Raw genomic sequence first — 23,738 nt, forward strand, 5'->3', positions numbered from 1 at the left:
GTTATCTTCACTATTATTCTACAACCTAGAAAATTGTAAAAAATTAAAGAAAAACCTTTGAATGAGTAGGCGTGTCCAAACTTTTGACAGGTATTGTATTGTATGTCAACTGAACTCCTCAACAGTGACAGCGTGTTGACTGTCAGAATATCCTACATTCAAAAGAGTACGTCTAGCATTGGAAATTAATTGAGCACTTGGCATAAAGAATTATGCTTGATAGAATATGCTTTAAAATGTTAAATACCAAAACAAAAAACATTTTTAAAAAACTACATCGGATTGATCTACAACTACATCGTTTTTTGCTGCTTCATAGCTTTTTGTTTAGAAAATATCTATTCATACGAAGTCACACAAAATAGAAAAATATCAAATATCACTGGTGATAAGAAAAAATGACAACCTGAACAACCAGAAATGTTGCTATGGTAACCACCATTGTCCTTTGACATCAGCGACCCCCCCCCTGCTCTTATTGGCTGCCCCTGACACCTCTGATGTGGAGAGGGCCAATCAGAAGGCACAGAGTTCAGAAGGAGGATGGGCGTGAGGCCAAGCGGGTTATTGTCAGATGGCTGTGTCCCAGAACACGGTGGTTTGTGTTGGGTAGGGGGGAGGCTGGATCTTTTTGGCTCCGTTGCTCTTCCCCCAGATGGGGAGGGTAGGCTTGCTGTCCTGCTTACAGAGGTTCCTGTCCGGGGTGTTCCTGTCTGGCTGCTGCCTGGAACGGATCTCCATGCACAGGGAGCGTTTCCTCTCGATCTGCTCCAGCATGGTGCTGTCCCCACACTTCCAGGGCATCTGGGACGCGTGGGGAAACCAGGGAAAGTAAATCAAGCATATCTCAAGAATGAAAGAAAACAAATCTATATTTATCCAGGTCTGCAGGAGGGGCCTATATTTCATCGACTTACCTGTGCCTCTGATGCTTGCCTCTGTGGGGTCCCTAAGGGAGAGGGTGTAACTGGGGCAGAGGAGGAGTGGCCATACTTTGTACGTGCTGGTTTCAGCTCTACAAAGAGGGACAAAGGCATTTCAATTCATTAATTGAGCTCACTCTTTAACGGTTTACATACAACAAAACAAATCGTTACGGTGAAACAACACACCGTTGTAAAAGCCTAAACACAATCTCAAACCCACCACATGCCTTGATACCCGTTGCCATCTTTTCAGACCAGAATAAATATTGTACTCTCACCATGTTCTTATGTCTTGTCTATAAGATAATGCTTGGAATCAAATTTACTTTAATGTTGTTTAGCCTAAGCTACTAGCTTTTTCAGGCTATACGGTGTTTCAAAAAGCACATGCACCTGGTGAAGGGTGTGCACAGAATATGAAATATTATCAATGTCTAGCTAGCTAGCTAACAAGCTCATTCAGAAGGCTACACATAGTTTAAGCAAAGTAGTGAGGACTAACTTCGACAGTGGGTCGCTGAATAGTTATCTTAACTTAGCTACCAATTTCAATAGCCAATTTACCTATTGCTGAAAACCTATATTCCATCAAAGCAATGAGATTCTACAAACCGGCCTGCCCAAACTAACAAGCACTTGCAAAACTGATGTTTGGATTGTTTTTTTCAGCTAGTAGGCTTAAATAAATGCTTTAAATATATAGTTTACTTCGGCAGGTTTATTTTATGCCAATAACTTCAAATATCAATAATAAGCCACTGGGCATATTTAATTCAGATGTCAACTAACATGAATTTAATGGGAAATCAACATTGGATTAAGGTTCAAAGTTGGGTGAAAAAAAAATACAAAATTCCCTCAAATTGATAACTTTTTGCAAATCCAATCAGTTTTCCAAGTTGATTCAACGTCATCATATGGATTTTTTTGTGTGAGGAAATTACATGGAAACAATGTTGATTCGACCAGTTGTTACCCATTGTGAACCTTACTACCTTGGTTATATACATGTTAGTTACCCAAGCCAGTCAGAGAATGCTCACTTTTTTAAATTGTTTTTATTATGGATAGACTACTAACTCTCAGTAAATGGCATGTTATTGCAATCAACAGTATAGCATCTTTCTAAACTTTGCAGATTATTGTGCTTGATGAGGACATGTTTAGTGTCTGTAAATAATTTACCACAGTCACTTCATGGTGTCGGGTTGTGTTGAAGGATTGCAATTTCATTTGGGCTATCCTCACCTGTATTGCCAGATCCAAACCCCATTGGCGGACTGCCAGCAGGTCTCCCATGCCGAGTTGGTGTGGCAGTCGATGATTGTTGTTGCCCTGATACACCGTTCCTCGCTTGTGCTTTTGATTGCTCAACGCTATAGGTCCCCCTATCTCTGACATCACGCCTGGGCAAGACCTCTGAGCTATGACCAACCCGGTCTTTATTGACGCACCTAAGATCTACCCTATTGGCACTCTTGCCGTAGCTATCGCGCCGGGGGGGCAGCTCTGAGCCATTGCAGCTTCTGTCCTTGCTTTTACGCCTGCTGGCTTCAAGGCCGTTTCTGTCTGACTCTTTGATTTCCTGTCGGGGTAAGGGGAAGGGCTCCATTCCATTGTAACTTTGTTCTTTGCCCTCATGTCTAGACTCTAGGCTGTAGCTTTCCCTGTCTCTGTCTTTGTCATTACGTCTGCACTCAATGCCATTTCTGGGTGAATCTTTGCATTTTTGTCTGGGTAGGAGCTCTGGTGGCTGGTCCATTCGTACTTTGCTGTCGTGTCTCGAATCCATTCCGTACCTGACTTGGTCTTTGCTATCTTCCCTGGGTAGAAGCTCTGGTGGCTGGTTCATTTGTTCTTTGCTTTCGTGTCTCGAATCCATTCCATTCCTGGTTCGGTCTTTGCTATCTTGCCTTGGTAGGAGCTCTGGTGGCTGATCCATTCGTACTTTGCGGTCATGTCTCGAATCAATTCCGTTCCTGTTTTGGTCTTTGCTATCTTGCCTGGGTAGAAGTTCTGGTGGGTTCTGGTGGCTGAGCCTTTCTTTGCTGTCTGGTCTGGACTCCACACCATTCCGGGGAGAGTCTTTGCTGTCGTGTCTGGACTCCACACCATTCCGGGGAGAGTCTTTGCTGTCGTGTCTGGAATCCACACCATTCCAGGGAGAGTCTTTGCTGTCGTGTTTGGACTCCACACCATTCCGGGGAGAGTCTTTGCTGTCGTGTCTGGACTCCACACCATTCCGGGGAGAGTCTTTGCTGTCGTGTCTGGACTCCATACCATTCCGGGGAGAGTCTTTGCTGTCGCGTCTGGAATCCACACCATTCCGGGGAGAGTCTTTGCTGTCGTGTCTGGAATCCACACCATTCCGGGGAGAGTCTTTGCTGTCGTGTCTGGAATCCACACCATTCCGTGGAGAGTCTTTGCTGTCGTGTCTGGACTCCACACCATTCCGGGGAGAGTCTTTGCTGTCTGGTCTGGACTCGACACCATTCCGGGGAGAGTCTTTGCTGTCCAGTTGTAGTAACGGCTCCATGCCATGGACACTTCTGTCTTTACTGTCCCGTCTGACAGGCGGGAGTTCCACACTTTTACAACCTCTGCCTTTACTGTCCATTTTCATAGGCAAGGGCTCCACACTGTTACAACCCCGGTCTCTGATGTCCCGTTTCATAGGCAAGGGCTCCACACTGTTACAACCCCGGTCTCTGCTGTCCCGTTTCATAGGCAAGGGCTCCACACTGTTACAACCTTGGTCTTTGCTATATCGCCTGGGCAGCGGCTCCACGCTGCTACAGCTCCTGTCCTTGGTGTTGCGCAGGTGAGAAGAATACTCTTTGCTACGATCCTTACTCTCCCGTTTGGACTCCTTGTGACTGTGCCGCTCCTTGCCATCACGTTTTGACACGCTGTGAGACTTACTCTTGGATTCGGCTGTAACAGAGGACAAACAGTCAATGTACCGTAAAATACCAAGTTATGTCCACACAAAAATAACTAGTAAACATAGCCTATATACCATAAAGAAGATGAAAAATGTAAGTACATCTGAAATATCTATGTATTCATACTGCACTACCGCTATACGGCCACTTGGTGTCACCCATGCGCCGTGGGAGCTATGAACTATGGGTATGCTGGGATATAATGCTGTTTGTTCCAGTTGCCATGGAGACATCCAGGGTGTGAATTGCATAGATGCTATTATCAATGGGTAGGTAAAGGCCCAGTAACCACTTTGAATACTTCCTTATTTCAATTTCTTCTCTCTGTGTTAGGGCTCAGACACACCAAAAGCATTTGCTGGCTGAAAGTACTTTAAAAAGGGACATTTCAAAATGTTTAAACTTCATATTCATCATCTCCAGCTCATCATCTCCAGCTCCAAACCCAACAGGTTTGATTAGGTGTTCAGGAGTCTTATGGCTTTGGGGTAGAAGCTGTTTAGAAGCCTTTTGGACCTAGACTTGGTGGCACTCTGGTACCGCTTGCTGTGGCAGAGAGAACAGTCTATGACTAGGGTGGCTGGAGTCTTTGACAATTTTTAGGGCCTTCTGACACTGCCTGGTATAGAGGTCCTGGATGGCAGGAAGCTTGGCCCCAGTGATGAACTGGACCGTACGCACCATCCCCTGTAGTGCCTTGCGGTTGGATGGCAGAGCAGTTGCCATACCAAGCAGTGATGCAACCAGTCAGGATGCTCTCGATGGTGCAGTTGTAGAACCTTTTGAGGATCTGAGGACCCATGACAAATCATTTCAGTCTCCTGAGGGGGAATAGGTTTTGTCGTGCCCTCTTCACAACTGTCTTGGCGTGCTTGGACCATGTTAGTTTGTACATCAGGGAACTTGAAGCTCTCAACCTGCTCCACTGCAGTGGAGGGGACTGAGCAAGCACCCATGAGGGGCCCCTGTGTTGAGGATCAGCGTGGCGGATGTGTTGTTTCCTACCCTTACCCCCTGGGGGCGGCCCATCAGGAAGTCCAGGATCCAGTTGCAGAGGGAGGTGTCTAGTCCCAGGGTCCTTAGCTTATTGGTGAGCTTTGAGGGCACTATGGTGTTGAACTCTGAGCTGTAGTCAATTAATAGCATTCTCACATAGGTGTTCCTTTTGTCCAGGTGGGAAAGGGTAGTGTGGAGTGCAATAGAGATTGCATCATCTGTGGATCTGTTGGGGCGGTATGCAAATTGGAGTCTGTGCTAGCAAAACAGTCCTGTAGCTTAGCATCTGCTTCATCTGACCACTTGTGTATTGATCTAGTCACTGGTGCTTCCTGCTTTAATGTTTGCTTGCCAGCAGGAATCAGGAGGATAGAATTATGGTCAGATTTGCAAAATGGAGGGCGAAGGAGAGCTTTGTACGCATCTCTGTGTGTGGAGTAAAGGTGGTCAAGAGTTTTTTTCCCCCTCTGGTTGCACATTTAACATGCTGATAGAGGGAACAATGAACACAGTGAACACTGAGGCTGTACCCTTACAGTTTTGGATAGTAGCCAATAGACTATTGTGGCTATTTGAGCATAATGCAGGCCTATACCAACAAAAACCAATGGAGCAAATCCCATACAAGATTGTAGATTGTGATTTCTATGATATAGCCTACAGTGGTATATGTGTGGTGTTTAATGCAGACCTACATTGCATGAGACTTTTAATGACATTTTTACATTATGAAGGGCTTGAAATTAATTAATTATTTTTGCCTTGGTCTGTAACATCATGGGCCAAATAGGTGACTGTAAATTGTATTGTGTTGTATGATGCAAGAAACCACTTTACAAAATAACACTGCCCCTTTAATTAAGACATAAGCCTAAACGTTTTGTGCTCTTGTAGGAAACGGTATCTCTAACTAATAACTCGCTAACTAGAAAAGAACGTCAACAAATGTGCACATGCGCAGCTCATTCATTCGTGGGTAATTGAACGACCTCCACCAATAGAATTCTACTCCGTTGCGCTCTGGCTCTGCCTACAACAAAATCACAGACTCAATTTTGCAGTTAGATTTGTTTTGGTTTTGTTGCAATGAAAAGGGTGTGATATAATGTTGATTCTATAAAGTGCAAACTAATGGGGCGAACTCAAGTGAAGTTCAATTTCTTGTCTACTGCGCGGCAATCGTGGAGGAGGTGAGCGAGCACACGCGCAGTTTAGAGGGGACATTGATGATAAGAAATTGAACGTTTTATTAATGTCCCTTTAACACAGTTCGCATAAAAATCGGCAGACGATCTTTAAACGATCCACATTCGGTGCGATGTGTGCAACCCTTAATCTGTCGAATTTGGTGAAAGTAGGCCTATATGATGATTGTAATGTTCTCTCTCGTTTAGATCCCTCATTCACAACATTGCTATGGGTAACACTGTTCTTCTGTCCAGATTTGTAAAGGAAGTCAGAGAGCGTTCCTCGACGGTTTGACAACCAAAAGGCAACAGCCCACATAGAGACTAACATCTTTCTGCCTTCCATAAAATACATTGGTCAATCTCTGCAAAAAAAAATAAAAAAATGAACATGCATAGTTGATTCCCAGCAGAGCGTTATGGTGCATTACTGCTTTCCCAGAAGTCCCATATCACAAGGCTAGCGTGTCACCAGTGCGTGCTTGTTGTTACGTCTCATAGAGGTGACGAACCAGAGGAAAAGTGGGTCATGCTAGCTAGCTGTGTTTCTATCGTCTATCCTCCCGGATAGCGAGAGGACGCCGTACGTGATCAATCATAGAACGTTGCTCAGCGGACCTGTCATTACGTAAGCCCCAATAGGCTGGCCGGACGCAGGTGCAACAATAGAAACAAATAAGAAGAAAAAAAACTGTAGTCTTCACAGCATTGCCCCCGTCGCTACATAGTGTGAGTGAACATGGTTTATGAGCCATATCCCGGGGCTAAAGGACAAATCAGAACCATGCATCAATAAGACATTACTACATAGGCATACATTTGTCCACAAGCCAAAGAAATACACAGAAATTGCATAAAATGCCAGATGCAAACATTTGCCACAACCACTAAGATGTCCAACAGTCAGAGAAGATTGTGGTATAATTCCAGGAAGTCAGCAACTGTTCTTTCTCTCTCCTGATTGGTGACTGTGAAGATGTTTCCCTGATTGGTTAAATCTCTACTAGCTGATTGGGCCAACAGAGGAATATAACTCTTTGATCAGGTGTAAAAGTCTTGGCTGTCTCTCAGGAGCCCACTGTCTGCACATGATCAGTTGGAAGCTGGGCGTGACCTGCACTGCGATTGGCCCACTAAGGGAGGGAAATAACAGAGGCTCCTTCTTCTGTTGCTATGACTGGTTTGGAGTTGATGGTTGCTATGAAGCTCTGGGAGTTAAGTGCAGATTGATTGACACATGCTCAGTTATTTTTGAACTAAATTGATTCAAATGCACACAACTGGTGGGAATTCCCCGAATGAAGTTAGTTGCTATAGTATGTTAGATCTCTCTCCAAATCATTGGCTGCTCTTTTCTGCCAATCTGACAAAAACCCACTCGCACACTTCACTGTGCCCATTATCAAGGAACACAAACGTGTAAATACGTGGTTTTAAACACAAATTCATGTTTTATTCCTTTGCATCAGAGGCCCATTAAAGTTTCAGGCCATGTCTCAATAGAGATCGTTCATTCGGGGAGAAAAGTAATGTCAGAATTATGCATACAAATTAAATATGAATATGAATTCATGATTGAAAAAAAAAAGTTTCTGAAGTTATATAGAAATGTGTTAATCTCTGGTGTTGGGAACCTATCTGAATTCACCATTAATGTAATTTTGTCTGGGTCCCGGACTGGACACATTGGCTTCCTGTGTTTAAACATGATGTTTACATATTTATCAGTAATGCTGTGTGGTGGCTTAATGCCACTGCGGGGTTTGAGAGGTCCTAATGCCGGCCGCTCTACTCTCTAATCCTGCCAGATTAAATCATATGATCTGTATCAATCTACATTCGGTGGGCCTAGATTAAACAGGCTCATAGAGGAAATGCTTGCAAATAGCCACAAAACACCCATGGCATAGCCTGCAATCCTGCTATCAGCAGCATCTCCTACTTTAGAGGGATTGGAAGTTGTTTTACCAGATGAAAAGGGGGTTACGTTGATACGACGTGGATGAGACCACTAACAACTAATTTCATTCAAATTTAAATAAACATTGCTGTTTTTTTTTTGTGAGTCAATGTGTCAATGTTACACTGTGTGGGTTATATATATATCATATTGGATCAGACTGGATACACATGGAGTAACTATTTTGTTGCTCCACCTCTATGTAGCTATTGACTGATTCTGTAACTATAGTAACAAATAGATGATGTGATGTATTGACTGATTCTGTAACTACAGTAACAAATAGATGATGTGATGTATTGACTGACTCTGTAACTATAGTAACAAATAGATGATGTGATGTATTGACTGATTCTGTAACTATAGTAACAAATAGATGATGTGATGTATTGACTGACTCTGTAACTATAGTAACAAATAGATGATGTGATGTATTGACTGATTCTGTAACTATAGTAACAAATAGATGATGTGATGTATTGACTGATTCTGTAACTATAGTAACACAGATGATGATGTGATGTATTGATTGATTCTGTAACTATAGTAACAAATAGATGATGTGATGTATTGACTGATTCTGTAACTACAGTAACAAATAGATGATGTGATGTATTGACTGATTCTGTAACTATAGTAACAAATAGATGATGATGTGATGTATTGACTGATTCTGTAACTATAGTAACAAATAGATGATGTGATGTATTGACTGATTCTGTAACTACAGTAACAAATAGATGATGTGATGTATTGACTGATTCTGTAACTATAGTAACAAATAGATGATGTGATGTATTGACTGACTGTAACTATAGTGACAAATAGATGATGGTGTGATGTATTGACTGATTGATGTATTGACTGAATGATTGATTGACACTCACTCTCCCCGGGCTCCTTGGACTTTCTCCCACCGGTGTTCTTCTTCATCATGTTCCGGCCGGCGGTGAACAGGTTGGTCAGCTCGTCCAGGGGGCTGGTCGGTGTGCGTGAGCGTCCCGTGGATACGTTCTGCATCGACCCATGCAGCCTGCCCCCAGCTATGCAGTCCTGTGGGGGCGAGCCCTTTCCATGGGGCGTGGTGGAGGCGCTGCACGGCAGCCCGCCCGTGAGGGGCATGGGGGCGTCGAAGGGCGGTGTGCGCATCAGGCTAAGCGGCGTGAGGCAGCGGCCCATGCTGACGGGAGAGGGGCAGGCTGAGTGGCTGCGCTGATAACCGTGGGCTGAGGAGGCTGAGGACTTGTAGAGGGTGCAGGGCAGGGGCGGAGCCGACGAGCGACCCGACACTGTCAGGGTGGGCGTGGCTGTCAGCTCCCTGCGAAGGTGCGCCAGGGGGGGCTCAGAAGAGGAGGTGGGAGACTTGTTGTAGGCGCAGGGGTTGTCCATCATGGGCAGCTTCGTCAGTGGATCCAGAGGGGTGAGCGGGGACTCGTCCGAGTTTGGCGAGTACTGGGCCGGCGCAGGGGGGAACACCAGGAGGGGCGGCCGGTGGGTGAGCAAGTTGGGAAACGGCGCAGGGATGTCGCATAGGGGAATGTTACGCGGGGTGGAGCAGCGGTTGAGAGACTCTGGGTCCAGGAGCGCCGGGATGGGGCAGGCGGAGCGGCACCCTGGGGGTTCCCAGCAGTAGTCCATATCATCCAGGAGAGGGTACTTCATCTCCTCGTACACAGACTCTCCCAGCTCCTCGTCCTCACTCTTGGGCGCCTCTGTGTGCCCGCCGCCCCCAACACTGGCGCCCATCTCGATGTAGACAGGCTCATCCGAGTCGGAGTGGTGGCTGGGACTCTCGTCGCTCGGCGGAGAGGGGTTGCGCTCGCACTCGGCAGAGGGGGAGTGACTCTTGGAGCCAATGTGCTTCCTGATGCAGGAATCATCAAAGGAGGTGCTCAGCTGCGTTTTGGGGTTCCTCCTGGGTTTGGGCGGAGGGACCCTCTTGCAGTCTTCTCCGCAGCCTTGTGGCGCTGAAAGAACAGAAAACAAAAGCGTTCAGCCAATCAGCATAAACCTCATCGTTGTATTGTACATGTTACATGGTATTAGGTCACAGTAGCTGAACGACATTCATTGAGTCAGATATATTTGATACATGACTACATACAGAAACAGTCCCAGGGGCTCCTCTCTATGACACACACACACTTTATCCCTTTCATACATTTCAAATACACCCTCAACATTAATCCAACCACGACATACTCACATTCCACTACACACACATACAGGCAAACAAGACCAAAACACAGGCTGCACACTCACTGTTTGTCAATGTAACAGGGCTTTATATCACAGCACCATTCCATGCATCTCAACCGGATAATGAGGCGATAAGGGGAGATTCTTTTTAGCCATCTCAGCCTGAGGTGACGATAAGAGATTTGAGCTCAGCAAGCTGTGGTCCAATGTGTGTACAGATGTCTCAGTGTAATTTGTGTCTCTGTACTCGGATGGCTTGTTATTATTACTATCATTATACTAACTGGGTTGCATGGTGGATCTTGAGATCTGTAGTAGTGGATGTGTTTACCCACACCCTCTCTCCATCCTGGGGGAAATGGAATCTAGGTCAGTCGCTTCTCCTGAATGAATTCTGCCTCTGACTGGTCCCTCCCCCTGCTCTGCTCAGAACCAGATCTGGCTCACATAAAAACCCTCCCCTCGGTGAGGGACACACCCACACTCAGACAGCGATTGGCCTGGACGGCTTAGAGCTCCACCCGTTGCCGCCGCCTCATTGGCACACGCTGCCTGCTGTCGTTCTGATTGGTCGGGCTACGGGGGGGGGGGTCTTGTTTCTGTGGGATGGTTGCTGTGGCGCAGGAGAAGAACTGTGTGCACACGGGGATCCCCTCCAATCTGAGGCAGTCAGGGCAACTCCCGAACCAAGCGTCACAATGGCATACGCGTCAAACTGCAACGCGATCAAATGCGACTGTATATTCACCCTTAAGTCTCTCACAGCCCCTTAAATCTATATTATATATTATATTACTTCAATAGCCTTGATCATTTTGCAGCACTTGTTGTTTCCTTGATCAGCAGGTGGTTTCTGTTTTGTCAAAGTATCTTGTTGTTTACATGCTACATGACATAGGCCTATATTTGTACAGCTGCACGGCGATTGAGTTTATAGTTGGGTGCTTATGCTCCGTTAGTTTACATCCCTAACCAGTAACCAACCGCAAGGCCACACTACTGCTTTTACAGTATTACAAGCATTTCGCCACGCTCACAGCAACATCCGCTGAATATATGTATATGTGACCAATAACATTTGATTTGAATGAAGTAAAAACAAATCGTATCTGATCAGAGATGCTAAAATGTCTCTACACTTTCTACTTACGTTTTCTATCACCATCTCATTTTCCAATGTGTCCCACTCCCATCATTCGTTTCATTCCTCTGTTTTCATTTGAGATCCACTGTTATTAGTAAATGCAGGTGAACATGTAACAGTTGGCAGTGTCCTCTTACACTTTTCGGAGAACATTACTTTCATCTACGTGATGAGGATAAAGGCTAAACTAAACGGCTCACGCCAGGACATGAAGATCAGGGCCCAGTTTCCCCAATAACATTTTAAGGCTTAAGTTCATCGTAAGAACCGTCGTAGGAGCGTCGTTAAATCTCAGAGCTTTCTCCCAAATAACCATCGCTATTAAAGTTGCACGTGAAAACGCTCGTAATCTAAACGGTTGGCTCAGACCAGTAGAACAGCTAAATGCGTCGTCAGATGCTTTTTTTTTGTCCACTTCATACACAGAAGATCTCCGCTAAACATGTCTATGTGACTGCGATAACATCAGAACAAAGTTGACAGTCAAATACAAAGTTGCGAATGTCTTTGCAATTTAATACTAACAAGGGACGTATTTAAAAAAAATAGATAACTTCAAATGAAAACCGAGATGACTCTGCATTCAAATATAAACAGTAATCTATTTCAATCCCATTGAAATACATTCCATGTTAATCAATTGAGGTTTATTTAGCTACTTGTAGGCTACTGTCTGTAATTTGTCTCAACATATTTCATGATGTGTGACAACGTGTGCAATGAGGTGCCAAATTGGTGTATTAGTGCAGTTTTTACTGGGTAAGCATTAGAATAAGCCGCCTCAATATTTGCAGCCGTATATGTGAGAATATCTCTCTAGGGGCTGATCTGTTGTCAGTATTGGGAAATAATTATAATGTTTAAGGAAAGATTTGAATGGAGAAAACTGATCCGAGAGCAGCGCTTCCTTTCTTTCGATCCTATCAGTATCGACACACAACGCACTTAGCAACCTTTCTCTCTGCGTGATGTTTTTGGGAAACGCATTTGACATCTCCGTCCGTTTGTAGGAAAGATGCATCATGTTAAAACACACATAAGCCTAAGCTATCAGGAAACTGACCCTGTTCTCTTTTCAGGTGTGACCGCAAATTCCTTTGCCATATGTAAAAAGGTCTTTGCGGGCTTTTAAAAAGCTTTACGAAGAAAACAGATGAGCAGATACTGTAGAATGCAGATACTGTAGAACGCAGATTCTGTAGAACGCAGATTCTGTAGAACGCAGATACTGTAGAATGCAGAACACAAATTCTGTAGAATGCAGATACTGTAGAACGCAGAATGCAGATACTGTAGAACGCAGAATGCAGATACTGTAGAACGCAGAATGCAGATACTGTAGAACGCAGAATGCAGATACTGTAGAACACAGATACTAGAACTGCGCCATGTCCATGTGGAGAGGAGAAGGCCCAAATTAAATCTTGCTAACCAGCAGTCCCATGTTTGCAGGCAGCCCCCCAGGCGTGTATTCATGGATGCCAAGGGAAGACAGGCTTCACCAAAAATGCAGCAAGAAAAAAAGTTCTCTTTCTCTCTGTGTTTCATAATTTTCCTTCAATTCGCAAGAGGATGAATGTATCTCACAGGAGAAAGCATTAGAGAGAGAGAAACAGCGCCCCTCTGTTACTGTATGTGTATGCCATGTATCTGATGCTGTCTGGTCATAAAGAGTATGACATTGTTGCCGCCTGTAGCATTGAAGGCAACGGAAGCCAGAGAGCATTTGGCCTCCTTTGATATTTAAAAAAAATAAATTAATAGCCAATCATCGTTGAGCTAAACTGAGTGAGCTCAACTGTGATTGGTCCTGGCGCACCATAAAAAAAAGTGTCAAGGGAAACGAGTTTGGATTTGGCTTCACTCCTATTACATCGCATCGATAGAAATACATGATTGACAGAAACAACTTGAATTATTGGGTTGTTGTCCTCCGGTGTCTGGCTAGCAAAACATTTCCCTTTCCTAAATTAGCCATGGATAGAGATAGGGATTTGGCCTTGTGGTTTTGCTTAATTCTCCATACTGGCCAATGACTATAACGACAATTCTGATCCAACCATGAATTCATCAATTGTGCCCCTGGACTGAGAGGATGGAAGTTCAACATGTAGCTAGATGTAGAAGGCTAATGTTAACTAGCTAACATTGCCCATGGAAGGAAGTTAGGCTAGTGAGTAAGCATTTTATCCAGGTAGCCTAGGACAACAAAAACTAAAAGTGTACAGTATGACAGTGTGATACTGAGTTAATATATTTTTTCTACACACACACACACACACACACACACACACACACACACACACACACACACACACACCAGAACCATGGAAAGCCACATCATATATAGATTACATTGACTGGACTAAATCGTTTTTGTTATATTTTACTTGTCACTGTATTAGACTAAGCAGAGGTGATTTGATCATGTTTAAATGTTGAAGTTGAAATAGTGCTGGAATAGGGGAGGCAGCTCCTGTTTTCTTTGAGACTCGACGTGGTTGGAAATCAATAGTTGTTTAGTGGTCCAAAAATGTCAGAAACATTAACTTGTTGGACCATTCTGTAGGTCATGTAACTGTTTGTTACATGCAATATGCTTTGTGGACTTCACCAGACAGAGGTTGCTCTCCGGTTTTGTGATGATACAAAGGTGTGGTTGAATTTATTCTGCCACTGTGTCTTCTTATTGTCTTGGCCTTAGGCATACAGTGCCTTCGGAAAATATTCTGACCCCTTGACTTTTTCCACATTTTGTTATGTTACAGCCTTATTCTAAAATTGATTAAATAAATACAAAGCCTGAGCAATCAACACACAATACCCCATAATGACATCACAATACCCCATAATGACATCACAATACCCCATAATGACAAAGCGAAAAAAGGTTGTTAGAAATTTGGGCAAATGTTTAAAATAAAAAAACAGAAATGCCTTATTTACATAAGTATTCAGACCATTTGCTATGAGACTCGGAATTGAGCTGTTTCCATTGATCATCCTTGAGATGTTTGTACAACTTGATTGAAGTCCACCTGTGGTAAAGTCAATCGATTGGACATGATTTAGAGAGGCACACACCTGTCTATATAAGGTCCCACATTGACAGTGCATGTCAGAGCCAAAACCCAAGCCATGAAGTCGAAGGAATTGTTCATAGAGCTCCGAGACAGGATTGTGTCGAGGCACAGATCTGTGGAAGGGTACCAAAACATTTCTGCAGCATTGAAGGTCCCCAAGAACACAGTGGCCTCCATCATTCTTAAATGGAAGAAGTTTGGAACCACCAATAGTCTTCCTAGAGCGGCCGCCCAGCCAAACAGAGCAATCGGGGGAGAAGGGCTTTGGTCAGGGAGGTGACCAAGAACCCGATGGTCACTCTGACAGAGCTCTAGAGTTCCTCTGTGGAGATGGGAGAACCTTCCAGAAGGACAACCATCTCTGCAGCACTCCACCAATCAGGCCTTTATGGTAGAGTGGCCAGACGAAAGCCACTCCTCAGTAAAAGGCACAGGACAGCCCGCTTGGAGTTGTCAAAAGGCACCTAAAGACTCTCAGACCATGCGACACTAGATTATCTGGTCTGATGAAACCAAGATTGAACTCTTTGGCCTGAATGCGTCGCGTCTGGAGGAAACCTGGCACCATCCCTATGGTGAAGCATGGTAGCCTAGTAGTTAGAGTGTTGGGCCAGTAACTGAAATGTTGCTAGATTGAATCCCCAAGCTGACGAGGTCAAAATCTGTCGTTCTGCCCCTGAACAAGGCAGTTAACCCACTGTTCCTATGCCGTCGTTGTAAATAAGAATGTATTCTTAACGGACTTGCCTCGTTAAATAAAGGTTAAATACATTTAAATACATTTAAAATGGTGGCGGCAGCATCATGCTGTGGGCGTGTTTTTCAGTGGCAAAGATGAACGGAGGAAAGTACAGAGAGATCCTTGATGAAACCCTGCTCCAGAGCGCTTAGGACCTTAGACTGGGGCGAAGGTTCATCCTTCCAACAGGACAACGACCCTAAGCACACAGCCAAGACATGACTTTGGGACAAGTCTCTGAATGTCCTTGAGTGGCCCAGCCAGTGCCTTGACTTGAACCCGATCGAACATCTCTGGAGAGACCTGCAAATAGCTGTGCAGCAACACTCCCCATCCAACCTGACAGAGCTTGAGAGGATATGCAGAGAGGAATGGGAGAAACTCCCCAAATACAGGTGTGCCAAGCTTGTAATGTCATACCCAAGAAGACTCAAGGCTGTAATTGCTGCCAAAGGTGCTTCAACAAAGTACTGAGTAAAGGGTCTGAATACTTATGTAAATGTGCTATTTCATTATTGTCTTGTTTTTTTACATTTGCAAGTGTTTTTGCTTTGTCATTATGGGGTATTGTGTGTAGATTGATGAGGGAAATAAACATTGAATACATTTTTGAGTAAGGCTGTAGCCTAACAAAATGTGGAAAAATTCAAGGGGTCTGAATACTTTCCGAAGGCACCGTATATATCACAGTGTCAAGGCATATGAACTAACAGGTTATAGAGTAAACAACACAATTATCACAACTCACTGGCTTCCCCAGTGATTTTACCTACGCACTGCTACTGGCCGCCCCATGGCCCTAAAGGCAGCCCCACGACCCTAAAGGCAGCCCCACGGCCCTAAAGGCAGCCCCACGGCCCTAAAGGCAGCCCCACGGCCCCGAAGGCAGCCCCACGGCCCCGAAGGCAGCCCATGGCCCCGAAGGCAGCCCATGGCCCTGAAGGACGCCCCACGGCCCTGAAGGCAGCCCCATGGCCCTGAAGGCAGCCCCATGGCCCTGAATTCAGCCCCATGGCCATGAAGGCAGCCCCATGGCCCTAAAGGCAGCCCCATGGCCCTGAAGGCAGCCCCATGGCCCTGAAGGCAGCCCCATGGCCCTAAAGGACTCCCTATGATGAAATAAAAGTCTGTACGCACATCCAACATCCAATGATTGTAACAAACATTGGCCACCTGGGCTGAAAATAAATGTAGGCCTACATAAACATCATTTATGGCCATCAGGAGCAGTGGGTTTGAATGACCTGAGCAGAGCCACACTCACTAGAAGACAATGTTTGATTTGTTCATCCACATGGCTGGACTCAACCTCATGTACACTGGACTCAACCTCATGTACACTGGACTCAACCTCATGTACACTGCACTCAACCTCATGTACACTGCACTCAACCTCATGTACACTGCACTCAACCTCATGTACACTGCACTCAACCTCATGTACACTGCACTCAACCTCATGTACACTGGACTCAACCTCATGTACACTGGACTCAACCTCATGTACACTGCACTCAACCTCATGTACACTGCACTCAACCTCATGTACACTGCACTCAACCTCATATACACTGCACTCAACCTCATGTACACTGCACTCAACCTCATGTACACTGCACTCAACCTCGTGTACACTGGACTCAACCTCATGTTCACTGCACTCAACCTCATGTACACTGCACTCAACCTCATGTACACTGCACTCAACCTCATGTACACTGCACTCAACCTCATGTCCACTGCACTCAACCTCATATACACTGCACTCAACCTCATGTACACTGCACTCAACCTCATGTACACTGCACTCAACCTCATATACACTGCACTCAACCTCATGTACACTGCACTCAACCTCGTGTACACTGCACTCTGGCTGCTCGGCTCATTCAATCTCACTGCTGCTGACGTTTCATTTGTTTACAGCTTAGCCCTTAGAGACTGCATGGATTCTACAAGGTTTTCGAAAGCATTCCACAGGGATGCTGGCCCATGTTGACTCTAATGCTTCCCACAATTAAGTCATGTCCTTTGGGTGGTAGACCATTATTGATACACGGTAAACTGTTGAGTGTGAATAACCCAGCAGCGTTGCAGTTCTTGACACAAACCGGTGCGCCTGGCACCTACTACCATACCCTGTTCATAGGCACTTACATCTTTTGTCTTGCCCATTCACCCTCTGAATGTCACACATACACAATCCTAATCTTCATTTATACTGATTGAAGTGGTTTTAACAAATAACATCAATAAGGGATCATCGCTTTCACGTGGTCAGACTATGTCATGGAAAGAGCAGGTGTTCATGATGTTTTGTTCACTCAGTGTACACCACCCGGTGCATATTGGGTCGTTTTTTTCTGTAGTTGAATAGAATGTTGGCTTAGTTTTGTGTTGTCGTGTAGTTTGTTTTCCTAGCTGTGTGGTACACAGCATTATTTAGCTGTGTAGTTTGTTTTCTTAGCTGTATGGTACGCATCATTATTTGTTGTAGTTGTGTAGTATTTTCCTGTGATTGTTGGTTGTTGCATAATGGTCTTGTTTGTTTGCGTAGTTGTGCGTTAAGTAGCATCTCTCATAGCGGTTTAGTAGGCCTGTCTTCCCCTAGCTACTTGAGTTACAGGCTATGTTTGCGTATCTAGTCTCGTTGTTCAACACTTACCATCCGAATTTACCCTGCAGCCCCTGCAGACCAAGGTGGGGCTGTGCTCCACTGTCTCAGAGGAAATGCTCAGCTTGGTAGCCGGGTCCCTCCTGGGTTTGGGTGGGGGCTGCTTACGGGAGGTAGGGCTGCCCATCTCCTCCTCCCCACCATCGTTACTGCCCCCGCCCACCGAGTGTAGTGACTGGGAGCGCACGGCAAAGCCCGGCCCGCAAGCAAGCTGCGGGGGGGCTGGCATGGTCATGGAGCCCATGTGCAGGTGCTTCTCCTCGGTCACCACCTCTTCGCCCATCCTGACAGAGAGAGAGAGAGGGAGAGAGAGAGAAATGTTTGTTATGATACATGACGAATGGCTATACTATTGACAGCATCTTGACTGGCTGCATCACTGCTTGGAATGTCAACTACTTAGCATCCGACCGCAAGGCGCTACAGGTGGGTAGTACGCACGCCCCAGAACATCACTGAGGCTGAGCTCCCTGCCATCCAGAACCTGTAGACCAGGTGGTGTCAGAAGAAGGACCAACGTTTCGGCATAAATGCTTATTGAGGAAGGCACAGTGATGCTGAAACATCTGTGTTTCACCCAATAAATCACTGGGAGTTTATATATACACTACCATTCAAAAGTCTGGGGTCACTAGGAAAAGTCCTTCATTTCTCAGAACAAGAATAGACTGACAAGTTTCAGAAGAAAGTTCCTTGTTCCTTGCCATTTTGAGCCTGTAATCGAACCCACAAATGCTGATGCTCCAGATACTCAACTAGTCTAAAGCCCATTTTTATTTCTTCTTTAATTAGAACAACAGTTTTCAGCTGTGCTAGCATACAGTAGTTGCAAAAGGGTTTTCAAATGATCAATTAGCCTTGTTTAAAATTACTTGGATTAGCTAACACAACGTGCTATTGGAGCACAGGAGTGATGGTTGCTGATAATGGGCCTCTGTACGTCTATGTAGATATTCCATTAAAGATCAGCCGTTTCCAGCTACAATATTCATTTACAACATTAACAATGTCTACACTGTATTTCTGATCAATTTGATGTTGTTTTAATGGACCAAAAAATTTGCTTTTCTTTAAATATATTTATAAACTGGGTAGTTTGAGCTCTGAATGCTGATTGGCTGACAGGCGTGGTATATGGGATCGTATGCCATGGGTATGACAAAACATGTATTTTTACTGCTGTAATTACGTTGGTAACCAGTTTATAACAGCAATAAGGCACCTCACGGGGTTTGTGGTATGTGACCAATACACCACGGCTAAGGGCTGTATCCAGGTACTCCGCGTTGCGTTGTGCGTATGAACAGTCCTTAGTCGTGGTATATTAGCCACATACCACACCTCCTCTGGCCTTTCTGCTTAAATATAGAGTGTGCGACTGTCTTTATTTAACTTCATAACACTCAAAAAGAGTAAACAGATGTAGTTAGTTACTGTGACAAAGATGTATGTTTAAAGGTGGAATCTGCATTAGGGGGAAACAGCGCCAATGGCCCACCGCTGTTATTGTTTTATCATGCAGCGTGGTAAAACAACAATCTGTACATATTGGTTATTGTTTTATCATGCAGCGTGGTAAAACAACAATCTGTACATATTGGTTATTGTTTTATCATGCAGCGTGGTAAAACAACAATCTGTACATATTGGTTATTGTTTTATCATGCAGCGTGGTAAAACAACAATCTGTACATATTGGTTATTGTTTTATTATGCAGCATGGTAAAACAACAATCTGTACATATTGGCTATTGTTTTATTATGCAGCATGGTAAAACAACAATCTGTACATATTGGTTATTGTTTTATTATGCAGCATGGTAAAACAACAATCTGTACATATTGGTTATTGTTTTATCATGCAGCGTGGTAAAACAACAATCTGTACATATTGGTTATTGTTTTATCATGCAGCGTGGTAAAACAACAATCTGTACATATTGGTTATTGTTTTATCATGCAGCGTGGTAAAACAACAATCTGTACATATTGGTTATTGTTTTATCATGCAGCGTGGTAAAACAACAATCTGTACATATTGGTTATTGTTTTATTATGCAGCATGGTAAAACAACAATCTGTACATATTGGCTATTGTTTTATTATGCAGCATGGTAAAACAACAATCTGTACATATTGGTTATTGTTTTATTATGCAGCATGGTAAAACAACAATCTGTACATATTGGTTATTGTTTTATCATGCAGCGTGGTAAAACAACAATCTGTACATATTGGTTATTGTTTTATCATGCAGCGTGGTAAAACAACAATCTGTACATATTGGTTATTGTTTTATTATGCAACGTGGTAAAACAACAATCTGTACATATTGGTTATTGTTTTATTATGCAGCATGGTAAAACAACAATCTGTACATATTGGTTATTGTTTTATTATGCAGCATGGTAAAACAACAATCTGTACATATTGGTTATTGTTTTATTATGCAGCATGGTAAAACAACAATCTGTACATATTGGTTATTGTTTTATTATGCAGCATGGTAAAACAACAATCTGTACATATTGGTTATTGTTTTATTATGCAGCGTGGTAAAACAACAATCTGTACATATTGGTTATTGTTTTATCATGCAGCGTGGTAAAACAACAATCTGTACATATTGGTTATTGTTTTATCATGCAGCGTGGTAAAACAACAATCTGTACATATTGGTTATTGTTTTATCATGCAGCATGGTACAACAACAATCTGTACATATTGGTTATTGTTTTATCATGCAGCATGGTACAACAACAATCTGTACATATTGGTTATTGTTTTATCATGCAGCATGGTAAAACAACAATCTGTACATATTGGTTATTGTTTTATCATGCAGCATGGTAAAACAACAATCTGTACATATTGGTTATTGTTTTATCATGCAGCATGGTAAAACAACAATCTGTACATATTGGTTATTGTTTTATCATGCAGCATGGTAAAACAACAATCTGTACATATTGGTTATTGTTTTATCATGCAGCATGGTAAAACAACAATCTGTACATATTGGTTATTGTTTTAGTTGCTGAGCTGAGAAGCATCGTGCAGCATGGTAAAACAACAATCTGTACATATTGGTTATTGTTTTATCATGCAGCATGGTAAAACAACAATCTGTACATATTGGTTATTGTTTTAGTTGCTGAGCTGAGAAACATCATGCAGCATGGTAAAACAACAATCTGTACATATTGGTTATTGTTTTATCGTGCAGCATGGTAAAACAACAATCTGTACATATTGGTTATTGTTTTATCGTGCAGCATGGTAAAACAACAATCTGTACATATTGGTTATTGTTTTATCATGCAGCATGGTAAAACAACAATCTGTACATATTGGTTATTGTTTTATCATGCAGCGTGGTAAAACAACAATCTGTACATATTGGTTATTGTTTTATCATGCAGCGTGGTAAAACAACAATCTGTACATATTGGACTCTTCTATCACACGTGCGATGACGTCAGAGGGGAAAACTGTGTTTGTTGTTTGCACTAACTTCTTGGTTGTTGTAATATCTCTAACAGAAGTGGCTGTTTCACCATGAAGGATTCCAGCTTTAAAAAACTTAAAACAGTCCTTCCCTCTGGAATAGCACACAGTGGTCTACTGGGATGTGTGTGTGTGTGCGTGTGTGTGTGTGTGTGTGTGTGTGTGTGTGTGTGTGTGTGTGTGTGTGTGTGTGTGTGTGTGTGTGTGTGTGTGTGGGTTGCCATTGATTTGTGTTTAACTCTGCGCACGGTTAGCTCAGCGCTCCCAAAACCCAGAGGCCCAGAGACACGATGGAAGTCCCCCACTCCAGCCACCGTCAATCCCCCTTTAAATACAAGGATGATTGGTCTGAATAGAGCGGCTGTTGTGGCAGGGTGGGGCTTTTGACAGTCACAGGACTGTACTGGCCAGAGAGTACAGAGTAGATTTCTGACTCTCACTGCCAAATGTTGGAGACTTTAGCGTCATAACAAAATAGCCGAACAACTATTGTCTCTCCAACAACACAACTAGGGCACTTTTTGCATATGCACACACCAACTCACACAGTGGCCACTGAAACTGCTTTGCGTTGTCCACACTGTGTTGAATATGTAATTCCTTCTCAGTGCATCTTTCTCAGTTGGCACTCAAGTACAACTCAAACTCCTCACTGGACTGGAGTTTTCATCATTAAGTCCAAGAGTTTATCCAGTAATGACATACAATAAATCAATGCTTTAGTCCAAATAAAAAAATTGTTGTGACATTTAAGTGACGATTTGTGCTCACAAGTGCTGGGGGGGGGGGGGGGGGGTCACTGATCAGGGGCTTAACTTTGCCTAGCAACTGGGTATCCACGGACACCAGACACAAAACCAGCCTCCGGACTGCTCCACATAACAAATGCACACGTGCACGCCCAAAACATACTCAGGAGACTACAACTCTCAAGTCTCAAACTCCCATCCTTAACCCGCAGACCTCCCTTGAGTGCTGACATAACGGCTACCGTCCTCCAGCTGTCAAACCTATCACACATATCACCTGAGGATTCCCAAGACCTCAGGGCATCAATCACGACAGTGGAGCGCTACCAGTCAGACCCATGATAGATGTGGCATTGAACTCGCATTTTTTCAAGATCAGGAAGAGAAAGAAAAATCCCACGGCTCTCCGTGTGTATTCCTGTTTAAGCCTGGTGCCCAGAGGAGATTTGCACTAGCTGATGTTATGTAGCCCAGACAGTGGACATTTTCAAAACACTCTCTTTGCAAACTTTTATATTGTTCTTTTTTTAAATCATAAAACACACTAAACCTGGTCTCTGAAAGGCAGGAGTTGTTTTCCCCATGTAGTAAATCACATCACGTAGCTTTTGCACTTTAATTAATCAAGTCTGCAGAAATTATCATAATAACCTACATAATAACATGAACCTACATAATAACATGAACCTACGTAATAACATAAACCTACGTAATAACATGAACCTACGTAATAACATGAACCTATGTAATAACATGAACCTACATAATAACATGAACCTACGTAATAACATAAACCTACGTAATAACATGAACCTACGTAATAACATGAACCTACGTAATAACATGAACCTACGCAATAACATTAGAATTTGAAAAAAACGTCCAGGAAATATGGAAATGTGGCTTTACATGAACAGGGTGGTACTTAATGTCAAGTGTTTAACTGGTGGAGTTATATATAGGATATTTACCAGTGATTGGCTGGACCACAGATCACAGGTGCACTTGGAACAGTTGGACGGAGGGTTGTCATTGGGCAGTTCTGGTTTTGTGTAAATAGGCTACTTGAGTCTTTATGGGACATGGAACGCACAACACGACACCAACAAGTGATAGAACTGGGTTTATGTATGTGTGTGTGTGTGTGTGTGTGTGTGTGTGTGTGTGAGACAACAAACACAGTGATATGCACAGACTTTTTCCTCACACACACACACACACACACACACACACACACACACACACAGTTAGTTTGTTTGTTGGTGTTGTATTGTGCGTTCAAACGGAGACTCAACTGTTGACCCAGAACCAGAACTACCCAGCTACAACCCTGTGTGTATATCCCTGTGTGTGTGAATAACTACTCCTTCAGATACAAGGAAAACACCAATGGGATGGCAATACACGCAGGAAGAACCTCCTCACTCAAACCCGACGTGGTGATCTGATTGGCCTGTGGCTGTTCCAGCTGTCACCAGGCAGAACACATCTCCTGCTAGCAAGCAATTCACACTTAATCTCCTTCTAACAGGGTTTTTTTTCTCTGCCCCTCCTCTCTTTCGGTCTCCTGTTCTCTCTCTATTTTCACCAAACCCTCTCTCTCTCCCTCTGTCAGCTACTGTAAAAATG

The 23,738-nt window shown here is 43.7% G+C and overlaps 1 protein-coding gene across 2 annotated transcripts in view; it reads right to left on the reverse strand.

Moving 5' to 3' along the window:
- LOC110508232 (serine/arginine repetitive matrix protein 2-like) overlaps window positions 1–23,738 on the reverse strand; it is a 32,100-nt gene continuing 8,362 nt past the window's right edge. For both annotated transcript variants that reach the window (XM_036966883.1, XM_036966882.1), the window contains 5 exons: window positions 17,845–18,137; window positions 8,902–9,981; window positions 2,175–3,860; window positions 918–1,015; window positions 1–804 (listed from right to left, as the gene is read on the reverse strand). In XM_036966883.1, the coding sequence (XP_036822778.1) occupies window positions 571–804; window positions 918–1,015; window positions 2,175–3,860; window positions 8,902–9,981; window positions 17,845–18,136 (3,390 nt within the window). In that variant the 5' untranslated portion in view covers window position 18,137 and the 3' untranslated portion in view covers window positions 1–570. The remainder of the gene's footprint in view (window positions 805–917; window positions 1,016–2,174; window positions 3,861–8,901; window positions 9,982–17,844; window positions 18,138–23,738) is intronic.

This window comes from Oncorhynchus mykiss, chromosome 28, assembly GCF_013265735.2.
Source record: "Oncorhynchus mykiss isolate Arlee chromosome 28, USDA_OmykA_1.1, whole genome shotgun sequence".
NCBI classification, from domain to species: domain Eukaryota; kingdom Metazoa; phylum Chordata; class Actinopteri; order Salmoniformes; family Salmonidae; genus Oncorhynchus; species Oncorhynchus mykiss.